Consider the following 14,479-nt stretch of genomic DNA (forward strand, 5'->3'; position numbering starts at 1 on the left):
ACACACTGGGGCCTACAGTGGGGAGAGGGGATGGGGGAGGGATAGCATTAGGAGATATACTTAATGTAAATGATGAGTTAATGGGTGCAGCACAGCAACATAGCACATGTATACATATGTAACAAACCTGCACGTTGTGCATATGTACCCTAGAACTTAAAGTATATATATATAAAAAAAAAAATGGTGTGGAATGTTTCACATCCAAAGTTACTTACGTATAATTTAACATGTTTTTGCATCCACTTTTTAAAAGAAGAAAAAGCTGCTGAAATTGTTATATACTCTGGGTTGATGATAACTGACTCTGTAAATTTCTACCTTGTTGATTAATTGAACATTTTACAGATATTTAGCCATTATGTGTTTTTCCAATCCTTTTAAATGTATTTTATTAAAATTCTTTTATTTAAAATGAAAAGGCTATTAGGTGTGTCAGAATTATATCAAAGAGAAAAAGAGTACAAAGAAGAGACAAAATCATATGATAATTTTATTTGAATTATTTCATAATCACCTATGACATAGATTGGCAAGCCAGGCTTCATGAGGAGAAATAAGAAAGTGGAAGGGATAGAAAGAAATGTACCACACCTGTCTTGGCCGGGCGCGGTGGCTCAAGCCTGTAATCCCAGCACTTTGGGAGGCCGAGGCGGGTGGATCACGAGGTCAGGAGATCGAGACTATCCTGGCTAACATGGTGAAACCCCGTCTCTACTAAAAATACAAAAAAAAAAAAAAAAAAAAACTAGCCGGGCGTGGTGGCGGGCGCCTGTAGTCTCAGCTACTTGGGAGGCTGAGGCGGGAGAATGGCGTGAACCCGGGAGGCGGAGCTTGCAGTGAGCCGAGATCACGCCACTGCACTCCAGCCTGGGAGCACAGCGAGACTCCGTCTCAAAAAAAAAAAAAAAAAAAAAAGAAAGAAATGTACCACACCTGTCTCAACTAGTTGCTGAGGAGAGATTCTCTAAACAAGTTTATCTTTGCCAATTTATCTTTGCCTGCCTCATGAAGTTCCCTGCCACATTCTGATGAACACTGGATTAACATTCTGATTTCACACTACTAATTTATCTAAAGTGTTGGTGCAAAATTAGTGTAGACCATGCTATTTAATAAATGAGACAAATTTGTTATGAGAATTATAACAAATTTCTTTTTTAATTTTTTATTTTATTTATTATTTATTTATTATTGTTTTTTGAGACAGAGTTTCGCTCTGTTGCTCAGGCTGGAGTGCAGTGGCGCGATCTCGGCTCACTGCACGCTCAGCCTCCCGGGTTCACGCCATTCTCCTGCCTTAGCCTGAGTAGCTGGGACTACAGGTGCCCGCCATCACTCCAGGCTAATTTTTTTATTTTTTTTATTTATTTTTTATTTTTAGTAGAGATGGAGTTTCACCGTGTTAGCCAGGATGGTCTCGAACTCCTGAACTCGTGATCCGCCTGCCTCAGCCTCCCAAAGTGCTAGGATTACAGGAGTGAGCCACCACGTCCGGCCGAGTTATAACAAATTTCTAAGCTTCCTAAACAGTAACCAAACAAGGTTTTTGAATGTGTAATTCTTTCCGTTCCAGTACCCTTGCTCTTTCCTGGTAACCTTCTCTTATCAAATGAAGCAGACCTATAAATATTGTAAATGGCTGCCACCAAAACAAAAAACAAAATAAACTTAATTTTATATTATCCTAATTCATAAAATTCTTTTAAATTGATACTTCTTCATTCATATTTCATCCTTTCACACTACTAATTTATCTAAAGTGTTAGTGCAAAATTGAAATATGCAGGTAAGTTATTTTTAGCATCATCCCTTCTCTGTTTATTCTCTATTAATTAAACTATCTAAAGATGAAGGTTACCAGTAAGTTCCCTGGTTAAAATCAGTTATTTGCCAGTTTGATTCATGTAAAGAGATTTTATGTATCATCTATCTATGTGTCTAATCATCTGTCTATCATTTATCATCTATTTATCTCTTAGTGAACATCTGCTGAGATTAAACTGATTTGCCACAATTATTTGGCTAAACTGATGGTAGCTGCAAGCCCTCTGGAGTGTCTGTTGTGAAGACACCAGCTGCTGTGGTGGGGTGGGCAGCTCCAGGCGCTGGCACAGATGCCAGCTCCATGCAAGGCTACAGCTGGACCAGATGTACTGCACGTAGTTCCCACTGCAGGCACCCACATCTGGACGAGGGGAATGCAGTGGTTCCCAGAAGCTTGGAGATGTCACGTGGTCCTCAGAAGCTTGGAGAGGAGCTTCATTGAGCAGTAGAACAGCTCTTAGGAGACTCGAAGTGGGTAGTTCCTTTCTGCAGGCAGGTTATCCCAGGAGACCCAGAACGGGTAGCTCCTTTCCAGCTCTCTGCAGAGAGGAAATCTGGAGTGGGTAGCTCCTTTTCATAGGCAGGTTGTCCCTACAAGTCAAGGAGACTCAAATTGGGTAGCTCCTTTCCACAGCTGGTCGTCCAGATGTCTCTCTGAGTCTGGCTGAGTAGGGGGACTGAAGGTGTGTGGCAGGGGTGGTTTATAGACTTCAGAAGGGAGGAAGTGTGTGCTGATTGGCCGTGGTTGCGTCTGGAAAAAGCACCATGAGTTCTAAATCCCGCAGTAGACTCCACCCGGAACTGACAGTCTGGCCCCATGCTTCAGGCCTTCCCTGGCTTGAAGGTGGGGCATCAATGGGGACCCACCCCTTTCTGCCCAGAAGCCTGTCTGCCTTCCGCTACCATCAATCATGTTGTCTAAGGCACTCAGGCTGTTCTTGTGGAGGGGCATCTGCGGGTCCACAGGGAGCCACCCTCAGCATCCCCTTGGCCTCCCTCTTGTGCTTGTCAGCACCCAAAGTCTGGAGGGGGCCAAGGTGGCAGAGGGCTGGCATGTCAGCATAACCCCAAGCATGGGCACACCTGGCCGGTCCTGACAGCACCTAGGCTTGGCCTCAGTCTTGCTCCAAAATTGGAGCAGGTGCCAGGAGTGGGGAGAGTCCAGGCAGCAAGAGCAGGTACTTCCAACACTGTGGGGCCATGGGGTAGGATTCCCAGGGCCCCCAGAGCACAGGGATGCCTGGGTTCACAGCCACGGCTGGGTGGCTGCAGCTGCGCCCGGGAGGGCAGGGCTCCCACCCAACAAACTTGGAAAGGGGCGTGGTTCCTGCCTGTTCTGTGGAGGGTAACCCTGGCTGTGCCTCACCTACTGCAGCTAGTGTCTTTGCAGTGGCTGGTCCAGATGGGCCATACCTACAATTAAAATTATCTGGAGGTATATAATTTATTACAGTAAACTTGTTATTGATTAAAGGCATCACATTTTGCATTGAGACAGCCATTTGATATTTATCAGTTAAAATAATTTGAACTCTTTCTCTAGAAAATTCAGTATACTTGGTATAACTTGTTTAGTATTATTAAAGATGAACTTTGATAGGAATTAGTAAAGTGGTATAGCAATTAATAGTAAAGATAGTAGAACTGGACATCAATATTTACTTATTTTCACAATCTATTTAGTAAATTAAAAGAAATGTGACATATAACAATTCACTTTTATTCTTACCAAAATTTAAATGGTGAAACATTTTTTAATATTTCTCTATCTTGCCGCAGAAAACCACCAAACTCATTAACTGTCTGGTAATTATGCCAAACAAACTATCATAAAACCATAATTATTAGTGTCACAACTCTCTTTAATATGGTTAAATTGTTTATTTTCCTTCATTTTTCCTTTTGATTTCAAGAAATACAGAATTGTAATTAGTCATGTTTGATCCTATGGATCATATATGCTCCTCTTTGGCTCTTGGAATCTGATGATATAGTAAAGCAACCTATGTTTGATAAAGGTGTTTTAAACAATAGAAACTTATTTCTACCTCATCAAAGGAAAGGAATTTGAATATATCTGTGTATTTATTTGTGAAACAATCACAAATATATTTTAATATACACAAAAAATTCACATATTTATGATTGGAGACTAAAACTAATTTGTAATTTTGAATGGACATAATCATCCTATTAAAATATATCACATACATATTTTCTTCTGCTAAAATCTATTTATAAGAACTTCTGAAGGAAATACAGGTACAGCTATGATTTCTCAATTTTCAAATTCCAGCTGCAATGATTTTTTTGTACATAGTAGTTTTCCAAGAAATATTTGCTGAATTAAGTTATAAAATAATTAGATGAACCATGATATTAACTTTTTAATCTTATTTTGAAATCAATTAGTTGCCTAAAAAAATACAGCAGTTGCCAATTTTCAGTGTAATTTTATGTGGAAATCAAATACTCTTTAATGTAAATTCACTTGGTGAATTAAATGAGTAGTCTCATTTTATTTTCTACTTATGGTAATAAAGTGATCTTAATTGTATCCCCAAATGGAATAAACAGATGTATGTTTAAAATTGAACTTGATGCTGTTGAGCAAACACTGTTTGTGTTTTATAGAATAAAATCTATTATATTGAATGCACAGGCTTTTTCTGTTACTCGTTTAAATTTTTGATTGAACATGTGATCACTAACTGTGGTTTACCATCACAGTTAGTGCAGTTGACATTTATTTTATCTAGAAAATAATCTAGATTTACCTTTCAAGAGTAATAATTTGATAATAAATTATTGCCAGGTATTTTGAAAGGCAAACCATAATAAATTCTCACTACTCAAAATATATTTTTATTTATTTATCTATGGAATGACTCAGAAAAGTAGAAATCATAACAGGACTAGACAGGAAAGGTGTATAAGGTATTATATTCAAAATCAGTTCCAAAGGTTATGCAAAAGCTGGAAATACACAAATTTTAATGCAATTCTAATTTATTATTTTATAATAATATTTATTTAGTAAAATTATATTTTAGATTGATTCAATTTGTTAATAATATTTGAAAATCTGATAAGTATTGCAAAAATTCTGATTTGGAGAACTAAAGTACAAAAATACATAATTTAAAAAATCCTAAGGAAATTTGAAATTCTAGTAATTTTATTTAAAACATGAACAAAGAAAAATATTCAGTAAGTAATTATAAGTAATTATCACATATAATTATATTATATGTGATAGTTTAGGAGGTCATCAGAAAAAGATTTCATTATTATGAAATGAAATTATAAAAAAAATCTTACATGTGAATATAGGAAAAGGCCTACTAATTTGATGGATAAAATATAATTTTAAAATTACAACATAATTACTAATAAGAATACTTTATATTAAAAAATTAAAATAGGTTGATGTTTTAAATTTGAATCTCTCCATGTTGTGAAGTAATAATTTAGTCATAAATTTAGAGTATTACATGTTCCATCTTTTATTTTTGAAAACATAATCTCTATTTAATAAAATGTCACCTAAACTACGGCTGTTAAAATACCAACATCGGCCGGGCGCGGTGGCTCACGCCTGTAATCCCAGCACTTTGGGAGGCCGAGGCGGGCGGATCACAAGGTCAGGAGATCGAGACCATGGTGAAACCCCGTTTCTACTAAAAATACAAAAGAAATTAGCCGGGCGCGGTGGCGGGCGCCTGTAGTCCCAGCTACTCAGGAGGCTGAGGCAGGAGAATGGCGTGAACCCGGGAGGCGGAGCTTGCAGTGAGCCGAGATTGCGCCACTGCACTCCAGCCTGGGCGACAGAGCGAGACTCTGTCTCAAAAAAAAAAAATAAAATAAAATAAAATAAAATACCAACATCTTTTTTCAAGTTGTAAAACTAATTAACTTCATGCTAAGTTGATTAATGAGAGTTGAAAATGGATTAGTGTACAATCAATATCTCTACCCTGTAACCATGATAAGTTACCTAACTTCTCTTAGCCTTTATTTTGGAGTTTTTTATCGAAGCATATAAAAAAATAGCATCTGTCCTTCCTCAGTATGATACCAGTATGGATTACTTCTCTCAAATAGTTTGTTTAACAATATCATAGGATATTGTTGTCCCTAAGAATATATAATTAAAAATAATTCACTTTTACTGATTTTCCTGCCATCTTTTTAAAAAGAAACTTGAAACTGTGAGGAATCAAACATTAAAGCTTACTAATCTTTTAATATATAATTACTGTGAATTAATTATGCTCATTTCAAGGTAGAAAGAGTAATAAAGCTTAAGTAAATAATAAGGACAAGAACATGAAACACTTAAAAAATATGGAGATAATGACCAAGGAGAATCAAATCTGGGAAAAAATCATATAAGATTAAAGGGAAATTTGGAGCTGGATGGTGGGAAAGTTGTGGGGATGGATGAGGAGTCTGTAAGGCAAAGGCAGAGAGCACTATGGAAAAAAAAACAAAATGCCTGGAACGGGGTTTAACATATTAAAAACAAACCAACTATCTTTGTGTCTCAGTGCTTTGTTTTATAAATTATTTCCTAAATTCTGTGTGATCTACAGATTGAAAAAAGTTATATATAATGTTTTTGCTTATTTCTGTAGTCCTCTGCTGTGTGAGCCTAATTTGAATTTTAGTGTAATTTCAACATAGTTTTTATAGTTTAATAAAACTTACATGCATTAAAATGCTATTAAAGTGTTACACATGGTTAATAATACTTATGGATTTCTGAAAGCAGCCATTATTACACTGAACAAAGTCATTAATGTCTTTAAACTTTGCACCAGGAAATAAAATGCAATATAGATGTTTAACTGCAAGGAGAATAGTCATGATATCTGACTATAAACATTTCTTCTCTTTTTACCATATATTTTTTCTCTTGTATTTCATATTTCAAATAAAATATACTATAATAAAAATAAATGAGCAATGCATTGAATTCTGGTATTGACTTTCCCACTGATTCTGACTTCAGTTTTGATGATTGACAGAGTACAAACCTCTTTAGGCCTTTGCCTTGTCACCTATGTAATAACTAGGACACTAAAGGTAATCTCTATAATCTCCCTCAGCCCTAAAACTCAATTGAGTTTACAACTAGAAATGAAATCATCAGGTATTATATTTTCTGCACAAAAATATTTTCAATTATTTTAAATTAAATACAGTTTGGGAACGGCAAAGACTTTGAAAATCTTATATATTATTTGTCATGTAACTTTTCTCTACTTCAGATGTGCATATTATTAGATTGGCATTTCTTCATTAAGTAATATAAAGTCAATCACTTAAATGTTTGGATTGTCTAAAACATATATTGCTAAAAATAAGTTAGGTGTTTAAAATGTCCATTCACTTCTCTATAAATCACCTGAAATATGGTTATAGAATGATATGTTACTGCACACCTAACATCTAAGTAACTGTTTATCTAAAAGAAATACTAACTTATTTTGCTTGAAACAGTTAGCTTTTATTTTATTTCAGTATGCAAAGCAATACTGCCTATCTATTTGTCCACAGTAATAAGGAGACTAACTATATGTCCGTGGTTCATTCATTTTACTATCCAGAGTCACTTTCCAAACAGTCAGGCTTAAGTCCTTCCTTCCCTTCCTTCCTCCCTCCCTCCCTCCCTCCCTCCTTTTTTTACTTCCTTCCTCCTTCCTCCTTTCTTTACTTCTTTCCTTCCTCCCTCCTTCCTTCCTCCCTTCCCTTCTCTTCTTCCCTTCCTTTCCTTCCTTCCCTTCTTCGCTTCCCTTCTTCCCTTCCCTTCCCTTCTCTTCCCTTCCCTTCCTGTTTAAAGAATCTACCTATGATCATTATATAGCACACTAGGGATTTACAGTATGAACCATGCTTTGGAAGAATTATATTTTCAACTGGCACACTGAAGCAAGGGGACACTGACGTAGACAATGTCATAAGGTAGCAACATCAGAGTGTATCACATTAAATTAGCATTTAATGGTAACAATTCAATTAGGCTTATAGCTTTCATTGAACTTTAAAACTTTTTTATAGTTATATAACAACAATAAATATAATGGGTTTATACCTAGCTTTATATTTGTATATATCAAATACATAATTTAACTGAGACAACATGAGGTTTATTTTGCTTTGAAAGGACTCCATATATAAATCAACTTATAAATTTACAAATCTGTTGCACAGAATATAAATTCCTAACAGGTTCAGTGGCTCTACATGTGCCTGAGAACATTAGACAACACCATTGAACTCAAAGTGTAAAAAATTATATCTAATCTGGGTTTCTTGGTAATTTTTTTTTCTTTCTGCATCAAAATAAAACTCTTCTGTATGTATATTTGTGCTAACTACCATAACAAATGTATCCTTGCCAAAAAACAAAAAATCTACCTGTCTTTCAAAATTTAGTTACTGCATTAGGAAGATTTTTTTTTTTTAATGAATACTAGCTATCTTAATTATGTACCATTGTCTTAGTTCTAAAATAATTTAAAATAATAAAATGTTTTCATGAGAGAAATCAGCAATGAACAAAGTGTAAATCTGATACACCTCTGACCTGGAGAGGTCCAATACTCAAAATTTAACAATAGAGGAAGATTATTAGACTCATATTTGTGCAGTAATTTGATCCTTAGACCCTGGCAACCACAACACATGTAGTAAAAATAGGCTTTCATGGGTGTTCCTGTGTATTATTAATGCTTGCCTCTGCCCAGACACTTAATGGTTCAGTCTTATTATTTAAAATAGTCTAGGAGACACAGAAATAATTCAATAAATAAGAATCTGGCAAATAGAGTTAGGATATGAAAGTGGTCTTCTGATATATCTGGGTAACGACCATGAAGATCAATAAAGCAGGGATACAAAATGGTAGAAACTGACACTCTTGAGTCAATGTAATTCTGTAACAATAAAATGATGAGTTCAGCTATATGAACTTTGAAAAAAATCGAACTCTTGGAATAAACTACTTTGTAAACAGAAGATAATAATGTGGCTTTTTAAGTGAGTGTTACATTTACAATGAATGAAAATAATGAAAAACTAAGGTGCATTAAAAAATAAAAGAATCTAAAATAATAAAATTTCAGAAAAACTGGATAAAAGTTTGAGCAGTAAATAAAAATGTGAGAAGGAACAAAAATATAAAGACTGAAAAAAGTGAAATACACGAAGGACAGAGTTTTAAGTTGTGTTGTTCACAATAGCAAGGATATAGAATCAACCTAGGTGTCCATCAAGAGCGGATCGAAAAAAGAAAATGTGATACATATACACCATAGAGTACCATGCAGCCACAAAACATAATGAAATTATGCCCTTTGCAGAAACATGAGTGGAGCTGGAAGCCATGATCCTAAATGACCTAACACAACAACAGAAAACCAAACACCATACGTTCTCCATGTAAGTGGGAGCTAAACATTGAATACACATGATCATAAAGATGGGAACAACAGACAATGAGGATCACTAAATGCAGAAGGGAGAAAAGGGGACATAGGCTTACGGCCTAGGTGATGGGATTTTTGGGATCCCAAGTCTCAGCATCAAGTAATTTACCCCTGTAACATACCTGTATATGTGTCCTTTAGTCTATAATAAAAGTTGAACATTTTAAAAAAGGAAAAAAAAATTTCATCAAAGAAACTTTTGTAACGTGTGATATACAATATGTAAGCAATATTGCCACCCAAAGTAGAATGCAGAAAGAGTGAATCAGTATCAATCTGCATAAGACAAATAGAATAATAATTAAAAAAAATTCTCCCGACTTGAAAAAATAAATAAGAGAAACATATGACACCACATATTTTGAATAAACACTTAAAACTCCAGAAATAAAAACAGAAGGGAATTAAATTATAAGTTCTCTATATGTCAGTCATTGGAATAAATATTTTCTATGTGGTTTTTAATTAAATAAAAGTCATGTTAACTTTTGTGAAAGAAGTGAATCAACTGAATTTATAACATACAGCATTCAGGAAAATAGACGATTCCTTGGTTTCATTTTTGCAATGATGGAGATGAAAGCAAACTGACAGCATTTACTGTATCATCCTCAGTCAAAGATAAGATCTAAGAAATTTACATTTCACCAAGTTAAAATTAATATGTGAATCTTACAACACGGCAAAATATATTAAGTTGGGAATTAAACAAATTACAGGCAATTTAAAAGGGTAGTGCAGTCTTTATCTTTTTTGTTTGTTTAATGTCATTCAGTGTTAAACTTCAATTGGAAAAAAATTCTAAAATAATCATAAGAATAAGCCTATGGAATATTCTGCAGGTCATTAAAGGCTGAAATATTTTAATAAAATAGTTTTCCTCACAAGTAAGACCTCAGGATAAATACCCTTAAGGTGCAACGTTATAAAGTTGAGTAATTTTCCCAATTAAAGTCAACAAACTTTAGCAAACTCATTAACAAACCAGCAACAAGAATGAAGACATTAACTTTTACTATGATTGGCATAAACACTGAAGCAAAAATAGTATAAAGATAATAACAACAAAATATTTTACCAGGTTTTTAACAGTGACATGATTCTTTTTAATTAAATTTAGAGAACACAAAATAGGACTCAGAACAATAAGTTCAGTTTCCTTTTCTAAATATCAAATAATAATTTTGTTATGATTTTACATAAACATGTTATAGATTAACCCTTAACCCATGAACAAATCTGATAATTTAACTTGAAAAGCACTACCTCCTAGAATATGAGTTTTCTTTGGTAAGTAAACTATCTAAGGACTGTGTTGACTTGGCACCAACTGTAGCATGGAGTCCCAATAGAAACTGCACCACCCAAGGCATTACCACTGACAGATCTTCAGAGGATTTTAAACACATTGAATCAGCAACGATAATTTTGGAGACAGATGACTCATATTTAAATACAATTTGAATAACTTTATAGCAGTAATGAATGCCCATGCTTGTTCCTGGGAAATATGCCAAGAAAAGAAGCGGGCATCTTCAATCTGAATTCCACTGGCTTCATGCTGTAAAAAAAATGAACCTAGCTAGCCCATAAATAACTTTTCCCTAAAAGGAATATTTATAAAGGAGCTTGCTATGATTTAGATGTCCACACCAAAACTCATGTTGGAACCTTAATTCCTAGTGCAGCAATGTTGGGAGGTGGTGCCTTACACAGTGAATAGACCTTTAAAATAGATTAAAGTGTTTCTCATGAGACTGGATTCATTCTCTCAAGAAGGGATTCGTTCTGGTTAGAGTAGGTATCAGAAAGCAAGGTTGCCTCTCCTGTTTTGTCCTTTTTTCATTCCAGCTTCCACATTCACATCTCTGCCATCCTATGGTGCAGCATGAAACCCTCACCAGAAGCCAAACAGATGCCTATGCCATGCTCTTGGGCTTTTCAGCCACTTGAAACATAAGCCAAATAAACCACTAGTCTAGTCTCTGTTATTCTGTTATAGCAACACTAAATGGACTAAGAGCTCTTACAGTGCTTGATTTAACAAATACTAACAGATTGTAAAAATACACATTTTAGGTTTATGTTTACTTATTTTGATAATCAATTTTTTTAATGAACAAAATGTATTTCCATGAATTGAATTCTGATTTTTAACACTGTATCCATCAGAAATACATGTTCAATTTATGATTAATGATTTAGTCCAGGCAATTATTAGGTTATAACCCTGATAATCCTTGCAGTGGTCATTTTAATAATTTTGTTTTATATAATTTCCATTTGTATAAAAAACATGTTTACTATCTTTTATCAAACTATGAAAGTACAATAAACAGAAAGCATGTTCAAAACACAAGATATGAGAAAGAAGGATTTAAAATACACACAGGTACACACACATGTCTGGCGCATGTGTATAACAAACAAAAATGGCATGTTAGGCAATGTGTAATAACTAATATCTATGTCATAATAATAAACATTGTTTGCCTATGCTAAATGTAAGTTAATATTCTTGAACTTATATGAAATTAGCATCTATGTGTGTCTTACTAGAGATATACACCAAAAAAATGATACAGTAGATATCAAAATATAAAAATAGGCAAAACACTCCTTAGATACTGAACAAAGAAAATAGGGAAGTGACAGTACTGTATAGAAGACAGAATATATTAGTGTCTTAAAAAGAAATAATAAAATATAGAAATGATAAGTATACTTTACTAGTAAATAACTATATATCAAGATATACATGGCAAACCTGTCAGTAATTTAAGATATATGACAGAAATACAGTTCAAAAATTTTAACTTAACATCTCCTGGTACAAATGAGACTGAAAGGAGGTAAAGTACGTGTGTATATGTTTTAATACCTGGGTTCAGTTATTATTTTACAAGTTGAACAGATAGTGACTAAATTCTCATGACCAATCAATTGGATATATTATATAATCAGAAATAACAAAGGGAAAAAATATTCATCTCCTAAAAAGTTAAAAACTATACCTTTAAAAAGTGGTTTAAAAATATAGTGATAGAATAATTTGCTTTTATAACTCAAATAAAATTTTTATAACTTATTAAGATCTCAAGAGATAGGCATAGTAGTAACAGAAATGAATCTCTGGCTAGGAATTATGCTATAAATGTGAAATATTAACAAATCATTCATTTGGTGTAAAATATTAGAGAAAAAGAATAAAAACCCACTTTGAGAAAGGAGAAGAGATAAAAACAATTATAAAATGAGGGATGATTTAACTGGGAAAGCAAAACATGGGCGTGATATGAATATATGATATTTGGAAAATATAAGCAATGCCATTTTGTAACTGTTATTTTCTAAGTTGTGCATATATAGATATATATATATGAGATAAAATCTTACTTGAAAACTTAGTATTTACATTGCAGAGTGAATTACTAGTGGGATGTTTATAAGCTCTCCTAAATATATATTTACTTACTTGTGGGTAAATAAATACTGACCTGCAGTCAAAAGTGTGTCCAGGGTCATCAACACAAATCCCTCCATTAAGACAGATGACTGAATTAAGTTCAGGCTCAGCACAATTATCAATGCTTTTTCCACAATATGCACCAGAGTATCCACGTGGGCAAATGCAAGTAAATCCATGTGCTGACTTCTGACAGAAGCCTTCATTCATACAAGGCATGGATGTGCAGTCCTAGATTAAGAAATAGAGAATCAAATTTGATTATTAGTATAAGGCTGACCATTTTAATAAAATTATATTTTTATTGAAACATAATCTAAAAAACTGATGTGCAAGTTTGTTTGACATTTCCTTCCTCTGTTAATTGAAATATGTTTATAATAGTGTTTTTTTTTTACCTTTTATTATCAGAAAGACTCTGTCAAATATTCTATTGCTGATTTACCAAGAAAAAAATCATTATTAATCTTTATAAAAACATGTATCATGTCAGAGAACTGCCCCTGCCCCCAATAATGGTGCTAAAGCAAATTTCCTCTGCAGATAATAACAGAATTCACTAGCCCTTAGTGTCTATCATACCTCTGAGTTTTCCCAAAACAGCCCCAGTTCAACTCTGCTCTCCTAGGGTAATGATTAATAGTACTTCCATGAAATTTCAAAGGATTTCTGGGCTTGATCACATACTTAGAACAAACACTTCACAATAGATTTATGTCCATGTAAAATACCTAAAACTCCTGTAACAGCTGAAGTTTGAATCCAATCATAATCTTTTAATTACCTACTTTTTCCCATGCATTTGTCCAAATGTATGCCCAGCGTTACTGACACCTATAGCTGCAGAAGTGTAAATGTCTTGTAGAGTTAGAAGAATCTGGATAATACCTATTACTTTTTATGCTTAAAAATATTTTAGAATTTCTCATAGCTTTACTTATTTATTCAACAAATGGTATTTTATTTATTGTAACTACATTGATGTGCAAAATGGTGATAATACCACCCACCTCATATGGTGTGCTATGAGACTTAAATAAAATAATGGCACTGTGTCTTAAACATCATATGTGATCAGTAAATATTATCTTTCTTTCTTCTCCACTCTGAAGGCCAAGGGCTCAGTCAGCCTCTATTTCAATGTTTTGGCACTTAATTTGAACAAGAAATATGTTTCTCTGTATATTTAGCTTCTACCATATCATACCATATGCTTTTAAGTTTACAGTTTAGGGTGTATATATATACACACACACACACACACACACATATATATACACACTTACATTGTAGAAAACACATGTCATAGTACCACAAACATGGTATGACATTATTTTTCATAATGTAAACTGAAAAGATTTGCACCCATAATTCTGAGAAATAATTTATGGAAAGTTATGACATCATTAGTAAAACTGATTATTTTCAATGAGTTATCTAAAGATATCTTAATGAACCTAAACCAACTTGAATCATTTTGCACTCTAGGTCTTGAGTTCTTACATTCTCAAGGATAATTGCATATGCAAACATAAAATACTTCCTCAGCATTTTACCTTGAAAAGTGATAATTTTCTAGAATTATTATTCATTAATTGACACCGATGCTTACAAATATTTAGTGACTTTTAAAAAGTGTTAACAACAGAATCTCATACTGACAAGACTATTATGGAAGCCATTGCATTAATAT

General features: G+C 33.8%; 1 protein-coding gene across 1 annotated transcript in view; it reads right to left on the reverse strand.

Moving 5' to 3' along the window:
* The window catches only part of EYS (eyes shut homolog (Drosophila)), a 2,114,515-nt gene that overhangs the window by 1,083,267 nt on the left and 1,016,769 nt on the right, over window positions 1-14,479 (reverse strand). The window contains exon 21 of the mRNA XM_025382342.1: window positions 12,818-13,017. Within this exon, the coding sequence (XP_025238127.1) occupies window positions 12,818-13,017 (200 nt within the window). The remainder of the gene's footprint in view (window positions 1-12,817; window positions 13,018-14,479) is intronic.

This window comes from Theropithecus gelada, chromosome 4 (genome assembly GCF_003255815.1).
Source record: "Theropithecus gelada isolate Dixy chromosome 4, Tgel_1.0, whole genome shotgun sequence".
Classification (NCBI taxonomy): domain Eukaryota; kingdom Metazoa; phylum Chordata; class Mammalia; order Primates; family Cercopithecidae; genus Theropithecus; species Theropithecus gelada.